Raw genomic sequence first — 17,905 nt, 5'->3', positions numbered from 1 at the left:
GCTTAGGTACATTACAGCACAGTTCAGTTTTGCTGTCTATACCTGCAGTCCCCAACCTAACCCCCAGGCTACAGACCAGTACTGTCCTCGGCCTGTTAGGGACCGGGCCGCAGAGCTCCGAGGCTGCTCCACAACGCCCCCAACCCCATCAGTGGAAAAATTGTCTTCCATGAAACTTAGGAATGGGGGGTGGGTTGCACAACAGGAAGTGATCGGCCAGTGAGTGAGTGAAGTTTCATCTGCCATCACTTGCATCACCACCTGAGCTCTGCTTCCCCAACCCCCCACCCCCTGTCTGTAAAAAAAATTGTCTTCCATGAAGCTGGTCCCTGGTGACAAGAAGGTTGGGGTTGCTGGTCTATATAAATGATTCCAGGTCTTCAAATATTAATTGAATTCTATTCTACATACTCTGTTTAGGTTGGCAGGGAGGAGCATGAATCCTTTTAGAAAGATTTCTGTTAAAATACAAAAGGTTTGGCTCTTAAACCTCTGTTATCTTAAAAAATTCATTCATGTAGAATCACTCACTCTTAGAAAGGGTGACCGAGAAGCTCCTGGGCTATGAACATGGCATGTGCAGGGCGTGTGTAGTGGTGGTAGGAATGACTGCCTAATAATATCTCCCTAGAATTCAAAAAGTGGGATTAACCAACTCCAGAGGGAACAATATCCATTCATCTTTTGCCTGAGGGACTTTGCCGTAACTCTGGCTTCTGAATTTAACAGGAAGTAAAAGGAATATCCCCCACCTCTCCTGTTCCCAGTGTCCCAAGGATGGCCTTTATAGCACATAGCTGCAGGTGGTGGAGAGGGAGATAAGACCTGCCGGCCTAAGCTCTCCGACAACCCTGTGGGCCCAGAGTTTCTGACCACAGTGACTAAAACTCTAACCACTCTGGCAAACAGGTTTTTATAATGTGGGATTTCATGGTCTTTGCAACTTCTATTAGTTAATGACGGAGGCATTAGAAACTTGGTAAGTTAATACAAGTGGATATATACAATAGGCCTGTCCTCTAGCAATATTGTTAGCTAGACCTGTGTTTCATAGTGTTGAGAATATATAATTGGGATCCTGAAAACTGATATTCCTCCTTTATGTAAGGCAATCTTTAGAAATCTAATACTTCCTTTGAAAAGTCCAGTGTGTTTAAATTAATGCAATTTGGCTGATTTGAAGATTGAAAATAGGTTAGCATTAAGGCCAGGATTCCTTTAGTAATTACTTTTTCTATTCGTAATAACTGTTTCTTTAGAAATGATATTAACATTCTACCAAAACACAGCAGTAATCCAAAAGTTAATGTTCTGTTCATTTATAATTATATTTAATTCATATTTATGAGTTGTTGGGAGGGAGGAGTAAGAAAGAATTGATTTTAAAAAAATGTTACCAAAAAAAGAAGTTAAAGGAAAAAATTTTCTAATAGTCTGAAGGATGTACAAAAGCAGTTGAAGTAGGAAAAATTAATTTGTTAAACATAGTTATACAAAATCAGATTTTTTTAGTTATTGTTGGAAAAGTCTGTATTTATATTCTTTCCTAGTGGCACTGAGTGAATTTGGTTGATAGACTTTCTCCATTTCTTCTTTTTTACTAACCAAAATATTAACATAAACATCCCCATGATTTGATTTCAGTAAGTCAGTTAGATTTGTGGGGATTTTTTAACCAAGAAAAATTCTGCATCTTTAGGCAGTCATTGAACAAGTAGCTTTGTGTTGTTTCCTTTGACTTGTCCATGAAGCCTGATGTATTATTAATGAATTAATTTCTTGGTGGTGGAGGCCTGTGAATAGCGTTCTGTGAATGGGCAGTTGCCTGGTGGGGCCAGTTTTGGCTGCTGTCATTTAACATGTGTTGCTCTATTGTGAAGTCTTACCCAGCCGTAGGACAATGCTCATTTAATCCTCCATGATGGGACCTACACACCCTGAGCCCAAGTTGGATGCCAGGGTCAGTTACCCAGCAGCTTGGGCTGAGGCCCTGCTCTGCAACACTGCCGAGTTGCTGTAATCATTTTGCCTGTCGTTAATTTTCTCTAAACCAGGGAAAATGTGTATGTGAGCCGTGCAAATGTTCTCAAAAGAGATTCCAAACTGGTCAGCTGGGGTGTTGCCTCCATTCCAGAATGGAGGCAGCATTCCAGGGAGTGTAAGTTCCTTCCTTCCTCCTGGAAATGGAAGTGGCTGGGCCCAGGAGATCCCTGATGTTCTGAGGTCCAGAGTAGCAGATGGCATTATGATTTTCCAAATCCTGATGAACATTCTAACTGAACTTGTTCATTTCACAGTATGTAGTTCTATTTTTTCATTTCCTCTCCCTTGCTCCCTCCCTCTCTCCCTCTCTTTGTTCCTCTCATATTAACTGTTAATAATTTTAAACTGGTACAGTATCCTCTTTAGCCAGCTTTAAATTCCCTTTTCTCCATCATTTATTGTATGGAACTAAGTATAGCACGATTTCACATATAATTCGAAGCCTTTGAATTTGTTTACAAATCTGTAAGCAAATGCCACCAATACTCACATCCTAAGTAGCCACTGGAAGTTCTATTTTTCTTCCCCTTATCCATGGCTTGCAGTGCAGGTGGCAAATGGCAGTAATTATTTTAACTAACAGTTGAGTGAACATTCAGGAGGATATACAGTGTGGTGATGTGGACTTTGGATTTACAGTGAGTTCTCAGAGTCTGACTTGATAGTGTTATGGCTTGTTGATTTTTCAGGACACGGACCTGCCAGATTCTTGCACCTGAACAATGTGTAGATGTGGTTCAGATGTTTCAGTTTTAACTCCTTATCTATGAAAAGAGGAATGATTCCTTTTATTAGGCATCTGTTAAGGGTTATTTTTCTCTCCTAGATTTTTCTCTTTTGTTTTTGTTCAGTATAGTTTATGCCCTACCTTTAATCTAAGGGTGCTTTTGATCAGCTCTTCTGCACATAGAACCTGATGAAATGCCAGTGTGTATATTAACATTGTAATTTAGGTCCCGGATCAAACATGTGTAGCTGGACTTTTCCTGAGGAAAAAAATTGACCTTACCAGTGTATGAAATTCAAACAGTATATAGGGACAAGGTAAAACCACAGGTAGGAATTGCTGAATAATTACCTTTAGACCAGCCTGAGCAGGAGACTTCCCACGAGGGTGAGCTCATTTAATGGTTCCTAAAACTCAATCTTGTGGATGTCAGTGGTCATGCTTGATTATTTGCAGCAGTGTTTTATGAAAAAGCAGTAGAAATGCATTGGAGAGCTACAGAGAAAGAGGACAATAACTGTTTTTACTTTTGTAAATTAAACCCCTTTGGTATGAGACAAGTATGTTTTTGCTGCTCTGCATAAGGCATTGCCTAGGGAGGTGTGTGTGGACGTTAGTGTGCAAGTGTGTGTGGACTGGTCATATGGGCACCTCTAAATAATGCTGTGCACTGTAGCTTATGACCAACGAGAGACCTAAAACAAAGAGAAAAAAAGATGTTCGTTGGCTTTGGAAAGAAGCAATTGCAAATACAGTTTAAAAGATTAATCTGTTGTCCAGTTCTTTACTTACCTGTTTTTAAGAAATTTTATAAAACACCAAGATCTATGTCATATGTTTGGAAAAATCTCTAAGTAAATGTAAATCTTTTAAATGACAACAGAATAAGTAGACTAAATGAAGAGTTCCTTTTGACATTAATGACAAAGATCGTTCCTCTTCTCTTTTATCCCATTACTGAGGAACTTCCAAAACACATTTAGGAGAAAAAGAAAATAGGAAAAATTGCTATAATCTCAAATTTCAATTACCAAGAGACAGATTCCTTTAGACCTGTTCATTTATATTTTGTGTTTTTTATAAGCCATCTGGTAGTGATGTTCACTTGGCTAACAGCTGGTTCTCTTGATTAAAGGGTTTATGGGTAGGGTGGGTGTTTTTGTGGTGAAAATTCAGGCCTTTAGCCCCTGGTTGCAGGCCCATCTGAGGCAAGTTAAATGAGCTGCTACTGTCAGCCCAGACCCAGTGGACAGGACTTCACACCAAAATGCCCACACATGTAATTTGTCACTTCTGGCAACACAGAGCATGGGGTGACCCAGTGTAGAAATTGAATCATCTTTCACTTTCTCTGCTCAAGGCTGATACAGAGTGGGATGAGTAAAAGGCAGGCTCTCTCTGGTCTCCAGCAGAGGGGAGTCAGAGGCTTTCTTTGGTGACATCATGTGCAGGCCTTCCTAAATTCAAAGCCTCACTCCTACCTCGACGCTGTCCCTTGTAACATCCCAAGGATTAGGTCAGTTCCACCTTCATCATGAAATCAAAAATATACTTAAGTCAAAATACCAATTGTTTGCTCATAGGGTAGCCATGTTTTTAAATAAGGTCATTGTTTTTAACAACCATTGATTGAATTTGTACAAATCTGCTATGTAGTATGGTTTATTCACATCTTAAATGGGGCTGACTCATTCTCTGACCAGGAGGGAGCACCTGTCCATCTCCCACCTTTCTCCCTCTGATAACATGTGACTGCTTCCCTGCCCACACCCCCCCATGGTCAGTTACAGCAGAAATGTATGGATAAAAACATTGAGGCCCTTTAATATGCTAAAACTTAGCTCATGTCCCAGAATCTACCATTGGATTACACTGTGAACAGGTAGATTTTGGTTTGTAGGTTAGCTTCTGTGGAGCTCTGAAAGGTGAGGCTCCACTTTTTTTGTTTTTCGTTTTTTTTTTTTTTTTTTTTTTCTTTTTTTTAAACAAACTAGGTTTTTTTTCCCCTGGGCAAGTGCAGATTTGTTCTGTGGACAACTGGCAGTTGTCTCACAAAGATGATACTTTAAGGCAGTGAAGAGTGGAGGATCAAAAACCAATTTAGGGTCTGACAGGCAAAATGCTGTTCAGCCTGACATGAAGCCACTGGAATTACAAATAACCTTTGATCTCAGCACTGTGGATACAAGTGGAGTGATCTAACATAGATGGGCCAGTTAGTGTGAACCCCAGTGCTAGGCCAGAAATTGTTGAGTCAGGCCAAAGGAACATTAGACTTGAATTTAAATATTTACTTCTAAAATACAAAGCATGACTCTCAATATTGGTCAGACTCCAGGTGATTCTCTGATGTTAACCACCTGTTGGTTTGATGACTTAACACCAGTAAGTCTAGAAAGGAGCCATTTGAAAAGAAGGCTTGCCAAGCTTTATTTAATTTGCCATGCTGGTTTAATCTCACTGCAGCACAACTAACCTTAGAGTTAACCAGCACAGCCAACACCTTGATAATTTTGAAAAGTTGTTCTTCTTTCTTCCTTATGTTTTACTGCCAATACATACTAAGTTTGAAGGAATGTCTGTTTTGCACAAAGAGAAGGGAACAGGACACAGACTCCACTTTCAAAGTCCCCAGCCCAGGTACTCTCCAGGAGTGAGGAAGGACCAAAGTAGGAGAGCAGAATAAAGAAGGTATCTCACACCCTACAGACTCTATTCTCCAACACTCTCCTTTTGAGCTCATATGTACCAGCTAAATGGAATCAAACCCTCAGTGCTCCCTGTTCGCCTAAGTGCCTAGTTTTGGCACTCTGACTTGGCCATTTCCTCCATCTTGCAGGGCTGTTTATTAGGGGTACACATCTTATCCTCTGAACAATACACAGATTCTTTGAGGATACGGATTAAGTATCAGTCATCCCATAGTGCAAGGCTCATTGTCTTTGACATGGTAGGTACTCAAGAAAATTGTTTAATGAATGAGCAAATAAATAAATAATGAACGATCATGTCATATGAAGTATCTTATGTTTATGCCCTATCAATGTCTGAATTAACCACATTAATGTCAGGTTCCATTGTCATCTTTAGTTATGAATTAAAGGCAAAATGAAATCCTTTTTTCTAGTTGATTACTTATGCTAGGCTTCTCCTTTACACAAAGCAGAGTTCTGCTGAGAATCTGGGCTTCATCTAAGCATTTAAAAATAGTCTCTTACCTTTTTACTTTAAACTTTCTATGTTGACATAATTTTAGAATCACATGCAGTTGTAAGAAATATAACAGACAGGCCAGGCACAGTCGGAAGCCGAGGTAGGAGGACTGATCTCTTGAGCCCAGGAGTTTCAGACCAGCCTGGGCAACAGCGAGACCCTGTCTCTACAAAAAAATTAGCTGGGTGCAGTGGCACATGTCTGTGGTCTCAGCTACTCAGAAGACTGAGGCAAGAGGATCACTTGAGCCCAAGAGCTCAAGGTTGCAGTGAGTTATGATCACACCTTTGCATTTCAGCCTGGACGACAGAACAAGATCCGGTCTCTGAAAAATAAATAAATAGTACAGAGAGATCCTGTGTACCCTTCACCCAGTTTCCCCCAACAGTAACATAAGTTATAGTTCAGTAGATGCAAACCACTGACCTTATTCAGATTTTAACAGTTTTACGTGTACTTGGGGGTGGGAGGTAGAGTGGTATAAATATTAATGACATGGTTCCTTTTAAAGCCAAGAAACATCATAGTTTCAAAAAAGGATATCTCTTTAAAATAATGATCTCCCATTTAAGTCATTTCAACAGCATTTTTTCATTTATATGTTCTGTATTTGGGGTATCCAACTTACCTGCCTGCTCTCAAGGTAACAAAGTGTACTTATTGGCAAACATACTCTGCAAATGAACTAGCAGCAGCTGCGGTTGGACCTCTATCTGCCTCCTCCCCTCCTCCACCTCTTTGAGTGTGCAGGTACACACACACTCTCTCTCTTTCTCTCTCTCAGATTTTCTGCTGCTTGCCTTTTTTTATGCCTGAGTACCTTGCTGACAAGTGCTAATAACAAAATACCCAGAGAGAGTCCAGTTGAAGTTAGCATACATTAAACATTCTGAACTTGTCCTTTTGCCCATAGATTGTGCATAATTAATAATTAAACAGTTTCAGTTGTAATGGGTTGACCTTCTTGAACTGTTCATTATTCACAAGGCAAAGGCATCACTCAAACTTTTTCCCATTGTCCTTCGCTGTTCTCTAGCATGCTGCATGCTTGTGTTCCAGTTGTTTAGCAAAAGGGGCTGACCAGGTAGTTACTGAAGCCTCTGAGGCTTGGAGTCTGTCCTCCTTGATGACCAGAATTGCTTACTGAAATGGTTTATGGCAGCTGTTTTTATATAACAGTTGCCTGCTCGATAACAAGATCCAGCTTGTGTCCCTTTGGCAGGACTCTAAAGTTGATTTGGGATTAGAATCTCAGATTAAGTCTTTTGGTTAAGGTTGTGTCCACTGTTTTGTTCCATACCTTCATGCTTAGAAGTTCAACAGAAAAGCATCCCAAGGCCGGGTGCGGTGGCTCACGCCTGTAATCCTAGCACTCTGGGAGGCCAAGGTGGGTGGATCGTTTGAGCTCAGGAGTTCGGGACCAACCTGAGCAAGAGCAAGACCCCATCTCTACAAATAGAAGGAAATTAGCTGGACAACTAAAATATATAGAAAAAATTAGCTGGGCATGGTGGTGTGTGCCTGTAGTCCCAGCTACTCGGGAGGCTGAGGCAGGAGGATCGCTTGAGCCCAGGAGTTTGAGGTTGCTGTGAGCTAGGCTGATGCCACAGCTCTCTAGCCCCAGGCAACAGGGTGAAACTCTGTCTCAAAAAAAAAAAAAAAAAAAGGCATCCCAAGATAAGCCCTTAAGATGAAGTATGACAGCCAAGGTCTTAAAGAGAGTGACTTTTGTTAACAATTTAGGGTTGGTTTCAGCCAGTATCGAGAGTTATTAAGTGAAACTGCTTCTTCAATTTGCGTTTATATTTTTGGAATGTATTTCTCCATCTTGCCAGCACCCATATTTCACAGAGGACATTTTTGATAAGTAGCAGCAACTATTTTCCTAGAGCGTCTGACCCCTATGGGACGGTTCTCAGTCCCTCTCTAACCTCACAGCGTCTGGATACTTTGCCTTCCCGTGAGCTGCAGTGAAACTGGAGTGCAAATTACTGTGCACTTCCCTCCCTCCTTCCCACAGATCTAAATTAGGTAACAAAATAGGCAGATTCTTGGAGGCCTTTCACATCCCGTTCTAAACTAACTTCTAATTTTATTTGCTTTAAAAAGAGAAAAGTATGCTTTAAAATCCTTCCACACAGTGAACATCCTTAGGTATATTCATTTGCTTTCCTTTGGAGTGTTAACAGCCTGTGGTGGAGTTGGAGGCTCTCAGAGACCTCCTTGGCCCAGTGTTTACGTGTAGCATTCTGGCTACCCGCCTTCTAGTCAGTCTTCTGTATCTCAGAAAATTCTCCCTTGAGGTATGCAAGAGACATGGATTTTAAAATGAAAATAAATATCTGGCATTATGCATGTGAGATTAGAATTTCCCCCCGCATCTTTGATGAGTGATTCTTTCCAGGCACCACTGAGATGAGAATCCACTCGCTGTGGTTCTGCAAAGTCGACTTGGGCTGGCATGTTCAGAAGTGAAATAAATTATTCATGGGTACCACCCAGTGTTCCTTAGTTTTATAATATGAGGAACTTAACAGGCTACAATATCAGGTCTTAAATAAAATTAACTACCCATGCAAGATGTCACATTTCCTCGTTTTCTCATCCGTGTTAAAATGACATCTTCATCAAGTTGCCTAGTCTATAATTCATTAATTTACTCCTAGTATCATACTTTGAAATGAAGCCCACATTAGCATCATGGTTTATAACAGATCTTTGCAGAAAGCTAGTCCAGAATTTTAACCATCTTGGTAAACATTCAGCCACATTAAGACAGCAGGCTTTTGTTTTCCTAAATATTGCATTTTAAAGCAACTACTACTCAGACGCTTTCAGTACCATACCCTCCAAAAAAAAAAAAAATCCATAAAGGAAAGACTTAGAGAAGCTTCCTCAGAGTCCATAATTTTTGCAACTCAGACTTTTAACTATGTTTTTACTAATGATTTTTGAGACAGTAAAATGTCATTTCTTGAACTGGGACTTGTAAAATCTTGCCAGCTTGGTGATATATATGGTTTTCCTAAAACAAGCTGGGGCTGAAATTGATATCATGTTTTATTTTTGCTCTTCAAACCTATGGGACTTCTGTGACCATTTTATAGTACCTTTATTGAGGACTTGTCATGTTATTTTGTGTCTTGTTTCTTTTGAGTGGACTGTTTCGTCAGCGCCCCCCCACCCAGCCCGCCCCATTTTTCCCGTCCTCTCTGTGTTATGCCTCCATGTAATCCTTTGAACTTGGCAAGATTTTATTTCACTCCCATTTTCCTTTGTTTTCCTTTACTCTTGGAAGTCTTTCTCTACTGATGAGAATCTTAAGTTTAGAATTACTAGTCTTTCCCTCCTGGATGAATGGAGTAAATTCAAAGAAGACAGATATGCAAAAACCAAGAAACATTTTGTTCATATTCCTTTCCTTTTAACCTCTTCAGGATTTTTTTTTTTCACTCCTTTGACCCTCTTAGTTTCTTTTGATTTAATTGTATTTTCCAGCAGTTTCCAATTGTTTGAATTGGAAACAAAGCCTTAATAAGAGTTCTAGTTAATTTTCTGTCTTGTAATTACCGATCTCATTTTTCTGATAATTGGCCACAGCAATTATATGTATATTTACTAATCACATAGGAGGCTGTGCAATTGTATCTATCTGCCACCATTGATAATGACACGCATATTGCAGAGGTGCTTTTATCATCTTCTTTTTTCCACTACATCAAAGCTATTTCCTCTCGTTCTCAATAATGAATACATGCATGCATTTGACACAGTTGTGTGCTAGAGAAATTGTTTGGCTCCCACCAAATGCTGCATGCTCTGAGTTTCTTGCCTGCAGCGCTGGAAGGTTGTATGTAATGATATATTGCTCATCCAAATGGCCAAAGCACTCCAAAGCACAGTGAGATTAAAATAAGTCATTCCTTTGTTAATTTAAATAGGTGCATGTATCATACTTTGCAGGGCACTTTGTGTAGGGATGTCAGGGAGGAAAAAAGCCGCCGAAAGGTATTTTTAATAGCAAATGAGAATAGATGAGAATGGAGTCATTTGCAGCTGCCTACTTTATGTGGCTCTCTTGTTCCAACTGTAGGTCTAATGAGATGACTGTTAAAGTACTCTGCAGTGTAATTTCATTACATCCTGAGCTGTTACACTATAAACACAGTGGCGCTCTGTCATTCTTGGAAAAACTCCTAAATTCTTAAAGCCTTCCTTTGCAAATGGTAATGGGGTTTGCTCCTTGTGTTATGTGGTGGTGGTTGCTTGTTGCTGTGTAGTTTTCTGCTCTTTTGAGTGACTCCCACCTCCACCCCAGTTTTGTTTGGTAGTCGAGTTGGGAGTTTTTCATTGTGTCCTTAATTTACTGACTTTCTTATATGAGGAGTTTGCCTCGACTGGCAAATAAGCTGAAATTCCTTTTCGGGAAACAACTTCCCCTATAAAAAGCCTTTCTATTCATATTAAAGTAAAAAAAGAAGAAAATCTGACCCAAATGATTCCATTAGGGGCAAGCAGTTAAGAGCAGTTGAATATACAAATAAATGTAAATAAAAAGGAAAGTGTAAATAAATAGCAAATCCAGTAAAAGAAACAAAGGTCAACACAAGAATAATTTCACAGCTCTTTGTTAATTACAAGACCATTTGTGTGTTACTTAAATAATCATTAATTTCTCATTTACACTTTCCCTACCTTCTTTCCTACCCTGTGGCTATCATTGTCCTTTTTTCACCTCCCCTCCCTCTCTGCTCTCATGTTTCTCACTATTGTGAAACGTGTGTGGCTTTGAATTTGGCATTTTTACCTAAATGTGTGGAAGAGGTAGAGACAGTCTTTTTAATTGGATGAGGCCTTATTTTCATTATATTCATCTTTATACTGCTTCTTTGTGGGGGTGGGGTGAGGGTAGAATATAAAGAAAGAGAAGGAACTGTTGAGACTTTTGGTGACTTGTTTTTCCTCCATCCCAGGATTCGCCCGTCCTTCCGGTTGGAGAGTTCTCCGAGCCATTTGTACATTTCATCACTCAGTGGTGAGCCCGTTTGCAAACATGCCATGCCCTCAATGTAAATGACACATGCCATTAACTCCGCGGCTCCGTGAGACCTTATGGCTCTCCCTGCTTCCTTTTGGAGACGGGAGGGACTTCAGGGCCTTGGGCAGATGGGGTAGCAAAGCTGAAGAAATTGTTTAAATTATGTAAACGTTATTTACACAAAGAGTCATAAACGTACTTCAGAGGCTTTTTGTTGTTTTAATAAACTGCTGAGAGTCAGGCTACTTCTTTGAGCACAGATACTGTTGCCATCTTTTTTTTTTTTTTTTAAGAAATACACAATTTTATAGTCCCTATTGAACAGACATATGAAGCTTATTTTTATTAATGTAACCTCAAGTTACCCATAAAACTGTCTGTCACTTAGTGGGAACAGTATAGTTTATTAATTCATTAGATCTTCAGTAAATAACTTTTATCTTTGGTTATATTTCAAACACAATACTGGGGTCCCATGTCAGTGAATTTTGATGTTTGAAAGACTATGAAAACATAGTCCCATTAGGCCCACTTTAACCCTTAAAAATTTGAGAGGAACCACTGGGGCTCTCAGAGTCTCTAGGCAACTCCTAATCGTTTTATACCTAAGGAAGCAAGCGATTTTCTGCCGAGATTCTTTTCCATCCTTCTGCCTTTTTCCTCCCAGCAGAACGCATCTTTCTTTTATTGTCCGTTTCACCACCATCCCCCACATCCCCTGTCCTGCAGGACTCGTGTGGCCTTGGGAGGCCCACATGCTCCCCTGCCCTCTCCATCACCCCAGCCTGGAGAATTACCCAGGAGAGAGGAGGAAATTGGGAGCATAGGAATGACTGTCCTCAAAGCAGGCGACAGACCCAAGCAGAACTCCTTCCTAACTGCTTTGCCCCTCTTTCCCTCCTCCCAAGTCCTCATTTCTTCACCCCTTCAGAGTCATGTCCCCTACTGGCGGAAAATGAATGGGCAGATCCTGCCCAAAGAAACCCTTCGTTCCTGTGGTGCAGCGCAGTGGTGCAATCAGGAGTTCTTGCTAAACCAAGATGGTTGAACGCTGTTCCCTCCCCTCCCCCATGATCCATCTGATGATTACACTGAAGTGAGACCAAGAAATATTCCTTAATATAAATGTCAAGCTTTATCACCTTTTTGACTAAGTGTGATGTGTTACCTCTTAATAAAAAATGTCTCATACAGTTTATATTCCATAGAACAAATAGGTGGAGAAGAAATTTTTCCCCTGATTTTTAAAATTTTATTAACACTCTCTTTTATTTAAAATACGTATATAATATTCTGTAGCTTTTAAAAACTATTTTTACTCTGAAAACATTGTATTTCCAAAGCATGCCACGTTGGAAGAAAGCATACATATGGATTTAACACTGGAATCCTGACCTGTTTTGAAGCTCATTAATGATGTTAGAACCATTATCCAGAAATACATATTAATCGCTCCTCATTTCCTTTACATGAAATTCCTAAAAAACGCTCGGAAGCATATCATGGTAATGCCTCATTTTTAAGTGCAAAAATTGTAAAACAAACCGTGCGATTCCTGTACTGCCTGGAGCGGCTGGTTTGAGAGTCACCCACTCTGAATTTGTGACTGGATCACGGCACTTACCTCGCTGTGTGGTCTGAAACCAACCTGGGGGTGGGGCTGGTCTGGGCAGCAGGGAGAAAAGTGGATAAGGCTCTACCTCCCTCTTGTCCAAAAAATTAATCAGCTGTTTTTTAAAAGTTTTATGGAGACAGAGGGAGGGATAACCTGTGTTGAAATTTCCGCAGATGTCAAGCCGAAACAGAAATGATAGTGGGTAATAGCCTTGTTTTCCCAAGAGATACAGCTACTTTGGAATGTCAGATTAGGACTGTTACCAACTCTATTGGCGAGACAGCTTGAATTACTTGCTAATGGATGCAGTATTTGAGAGGTGCATATGGTTATTTATAGGGAAGGCAAATGTCCTCGATGTCATTAATGGTTCATAACTACGGTTCTTGTTTACCAAATGATCATTAAATCTCTCTATTTAAAAAAAAAAGTACTGTCAGCAAATGCAGAGATTATATGAAGGGTTTTCTTCTTGCTTGTTAGAGGATGGCTTATATAAAGGATAAGCATCTGTGTGATTTTCTAAGTGATAGAAGCAGCAATCTCTTTTCATGACTTCATCCCACAGACACTCCTGAGTAGGCAGCTACCCACAGTCACCTCGGTCCCACGTGTGAGGGCTTCATCACATAGCTAAGTACACGCTACAGCTACTAATTATACCTATTGCGTGAAAGATAAGAAATATTTAGCATGAGGAATGTGACTCTTTAAGCAGCTTAAACAAATTTAGCCATCCTACAGCTGTTTAGTGAATTATCAACTTGCATTGTAGCCAAAATAAATGCAAGTTGAGATAATGTGCTATAACTCATTTGTAATTTTGTAGCGTTATCTAGATTCCTGACCTCTTTTACTTACTACTTATCATTCAGAGTAATAGTGAAGGAATGAGATGTATTCTCATTTAACTTGACAGTCATGTTTCTTTTCTTACTGTCTGATCCTAATTCCTGAAAAAGAAGTATATTATTCCCTAAATTTAAGTTTGAAATAAATTAGATAAGAGTCAGAAAGAGAATATTGCTGCTTTTTTTCACATTAATTTCAAAAGCAAAATTAGAATAAATTTAAATTCATTCTTCATCTGTATTACAAAAGTAAAAAAGTTTTTAAAAAGTAATTTTTAAAAAAAACTTTGTATTTCTGATTCATAAGGTCCCCAGAAATCTGATTAAGTAGGCCAAAATAAAAGAAAGGGAATATATGCTAATACTTTGGCCAAGAATTGAACATGATGAATTTTGAAAACATTCAGATTCCAAGAGAAGTAGTCAACGGTGGGAATTATAGCACAAATTTACAAGTGATGTAGATAATATGAGGGTTTTTTTTTTCCCTACCACAGCATGCGAAAACAGCCAAAAGAAAGGCCAGCACCTGAGGAATTGATGGTAAGTAAATTTTTTTAGTTACGTTAGAATTCTTCAGTTATATATTTATGTTTAACATGTTTTTTAAAAGATGGGAATGGAATTTAAAACAGCCACAGGCACTGGAAAGGCAACATTACTTATTTTATTTGGGTGGGTGTTTTTGAAGGTCATACCCTCAGATGGCAGTTTTCACTTCTTAAAAACCCACCACTTTTTTGAAATTTAATGCAGAACTCTTTTCATCTGCCTCACTCACGGGTTACAGACTTAATGCAGGTTACTCTTTCTCCTTATTTGCTGTTATAGCCTTTCAGAATTCAGAGGATTCGTAACAGAAAAGACAGCGCGTTCAGTTTTTAGTGCAATCCTATAGGAAATTACTGAATGTGGCATGGACTCCTCTTAGATTCACATAGAATGAAATTAAACTGGCTGCAAAAGATCAAGTTAATGTGAATCTTTGGTCTCTCCTCAGAAAGAGACAACTACAAGGCTGCTAGTGCTGTGTTCTCAGCTCCAAGGCAGCTTTCTTTGATTGCAAATGACAGTTTTTAGTCAAGCAGAGAGAGGAACAGAGATGCTCCCTAACAATTCCCAAATGGTCATTTATTTAGTGCAGATTGTTGATTTGACAATGCACAAGCTGTTAGAATAATGTTAGGATGGAGCATTAGTAAGTAATAATTATAGTCTACTCTTTCTAATGTTTTGCATACCATTCCCTGTCTTTAGATTACTGCAGTCAAGACAAATTCCTACCAATTTTCTTTCACCTCTTTAAATAACATATTTTTTAAAGGTATCAGTTCAGAGGTTTTCATCCATTGTATTCCAACCTATTAAACAGTTTAAGCACCCAAATTTCTACATAATACAGATTTCATGCCCAAATATAAAATAACAGTATGTTTCCATTTTGCGTCGTGAATGCTTTTCAGGAAGGTACGTTTCTCCCTCGTGTTCCCCGGAGCAAAATCTCAGTTTTCTGGATAGTTTCAAGTTAAAGTTCACCCCTAAAACCTCTGCAGTTTATAACTGTACAGGTTTCATGTCTAGAATAAACTGGTCTTTTTTTTTTTTTGGTCTCTTTGATGGTTGGGAAATTCTTGCAGTTAGTCACATTTGAGAAAACTTGGAACAGGTTCTAGAGATGGAGACCCATTTACCTTGTGCATTATTATGCTATGGCTGGATAGCTCAGCTATTAAAACAAAGGAATAGGGTTTCATAAAACAGATATTTGTTTGTAAATGCATGTTTCAATGCTACAATAGTTGGCCACTTATAATTAAAACATCTGCAGATTGTACGTACACCCATAAATGTATATGGATGTGTGTGTTGGTAAGGAATACCACTCCAGGGTGGCAAGTCATAAAGACAAGGCTAAAGGGTGAGTACTTTCAATGCTTTAGAAGCAAGTAGATGTGAATGTCTGTGTGTGTGTGTGTGTGTGTGTGTGTGTGTATGTGAGAGAGAGAAAGAGAAAGGGATATGTATTTAGATATATCTCTTCACAACTCTACACCCTGGCGTGTGCTGTTCCACGTTTTTAATTAATAAATATCAATAAATCAATAAAATACAATGAAAAATGTAGTCACAGGAAGCACCATCCTATACTTAATTTAACATTATTTCTAGTACTGCTCACTGTTTGATTTTAAATGAGTTTATTCCCAGAGGTATAGCACTAGTGAGGCACCACTGATTTGGTAAGGGCTCAGTGAGGAGGCAGGAAACAATAGAATGTGTGTGAAGCCACTGTGGTCAGGGGCTTGAGCCCTGCCTGCGTTTGGCCAAAAGGTTGGGCCCAATGGGGAATGGGAAAGAAGGTGGGTTTTCCCTTGTCTTAAGGAACCTGAGTCACATCCTAGGGACCCAGTCTTAAGGAACTATTCTCTTTATTCCTTCTAGCATATTAATGGCTTTAATTTTTCCTTTTCCCTCTCTGCCTACAACCTATTTGATGGTGCTCCCATCTGGAAGGCGAGAGCCTCCTCTGGAATGCATGAACTGTAGAGCCCATTTGTCACTGTGGGTGGGGGCCTATGCCTTTCATGAAAAGAGCAGTTTATCTCCCAAGCGCAGTAACTCCAGCCAGCAGGGTACCAACGTGGGCTGCATAGCTTGGGCTGCATAGCTTGGGCTATGCAGCTTGGGCCGCATCAGATGTGAGGCCTGCAGGATTGTCAAGGTTTCCCTGTGGGCCCGCATTTTCCAAATCAAAGGAAGAAAATCAGAAGTGGAGTCAGGTGGAAATACTGAAAGTTATAGATCCACCATTTGGGAAATCTTTCATGAACTCCATGTGTGACCTTCACCAGTGAACACGGCAAGTCCCAGCCTAAGTAAATCAGAATACGGGATAAGTGGGCCAGATCACCCTTACTCCTGGGCCTTGGCCATGCACATAGTGGGCACTCAAGTGGTTTTTGTCCTTTTATTCCATAAGGTCACTGTATATACCAGAATACCCAATATCAAACCTTAAAATCATCACTGGCAGTTTCTGACCATGTCAGTCTTAAAGACAAAATCTAAAACTCAAGGTTAGACTCTTGAGACCATTAAAATCCCAGTGTTAGAACTCATTTAGTTATTTAGCTATTTTATTCCCTCCACTTTGTGGGTGTTCTTAAGATGGTTGTCAGTTTTTGTATCCTAAGCAGAAGTATTTTAAAGTTGGACCAAGAAATTCCTTTAATGCTCACATTTTGGAGACACCAGGGTCCTTATGAGCTGCTACAGTTTTCTAGCTTGTAGCCATTATGCTACATAGAAAATTCACTCAAAAGTTTATGGTCAGCATCCACATCATCTTAAAGAGATCTCAGAACCAAGTAAACAATTGAATTCAGCAGATAGTTATAGACCACTATGTGCAAAGTCCCTTGCTAGACTCAGTAGAAGACATAAAGAAGAGTAAGCCACATGAATATAGTCTTGCAGGTCATATGGCAAGTATACAAATAACTGGAATGAAGTAACTATTGTAAAAAGAACTGCAGAGTTCTGTGGAGATCCCTTTGACATTGATTTCGTGGAGTTCAAATTAAGACAACGTGTTCACCACCAGCTAGGCAGTCTCTTAACTGGCTTCTATAGAAGGAATCCTAGTGTCCAGGTCTAAAAACTTTGACTCTACATAAAAGCAGCACATCCACCCACGTAGGTCTTTTTTCTTGAGTGAATTCTCTAGTGGATTCCCATTCAAGTATAGGACCTTCTTCAATTCTTTAAGAGCCTATTGCATAAATCAGGAGTCAGCTTTAAACCCAACAAAAATAAACTAGCCATGCAAATAGCCAAGAACATTTTGCATGCTGACACAATCAGACAGATAGGAACCCCTTTACCTGTTCCTGTGATAATGATTGATTTTGGTTTGTTTTTTAAGAGGGTCGCACTCTGTCCCCTAGGCTGAAGTTCAGTGATGCTATCATAGCTCACTGTAACCTCAAACTCCTGAGCTCATGTGATCCTCCTGCCTCGGCCTCCCAGAGTGCTGGAGTTGTAGGAATGAGCCACCACACCCAGCCAATGATTCCATTATTAAGGAACAACTTTTAAATCAGGCTGATGCAAATCATAAGAGTGACCTGTGGCAGTGCTGCCCCAGCTTTGGGACCTAGGACCAACAAACTTAGGAAAAACTTTCAGACAGTGGAGTCTCTGAGGAGGTGGCAGACAAGAACGGTCATCGTGCTTCACACAGCCATGCAAGGATGCCATGTCTGGTGTGGGGAAAAGCCAGCTTGTGCCAGTCACAAAGGATTGGCAAGACTGCAGCAAGAGGGGAGAGGAAGATAATGCAAAGATGGTAGAGAAGTTTCTCCAAAATGTCAGTAATCAAATTGAGGGAAGCAAAAAAATAAAAATCAGACCCTTAA

General features: G+C 39.8%; 1 protein-coding gene across 5 annotated transcripts in view; it reads left to right on the top strand.

Annotated features, from left to right (window-relative positions):
- MAP2K5 (mitogen-activated protein kinase kinase 5) overlaps positions 1–17,905 on the top strand; it is a 242,706-nt gene that overhangs the window by 191,961 nt on the left and 32,840 nt on the right. For all 5 annotated transcript variants that reach the window (XM_069458451.1, XM_069458445.1, XM_069458436.1 and 2 more), the window contains 2 exons: positions 10,957–11,018; positions 13,985–14,030. In XM_069458451.1, coding sequence (XP_069314552.1) covers positions 10,957–11,018; positions 13,985–14,030 — 108 coding nt within the window. The remainder of the gene's footprint in view (positions 1–10,956; positions 11,019–13,984; positions 14,031–17,905) is intronic.

This window comes from Eulemur rufifrons, chromosome 2 (assembly GCF_041146395.1).
Source record: "Eulemur rufifrons isolate Redbay chromosome 2, OSU_ERuf_1, whole genome shotgun sequence".
Lineage (NCBI taxonomy): Eukaryota > Metazoa > Chordata > Mammalia > Primates > Lemuridae > Eulemur > Eulemur rufifrons.
The sequence above is the reverse complement of the archived record's forward strand: the minus strand, read 5'-3'. Positions and strand labels throughout refer to the sequence as shown.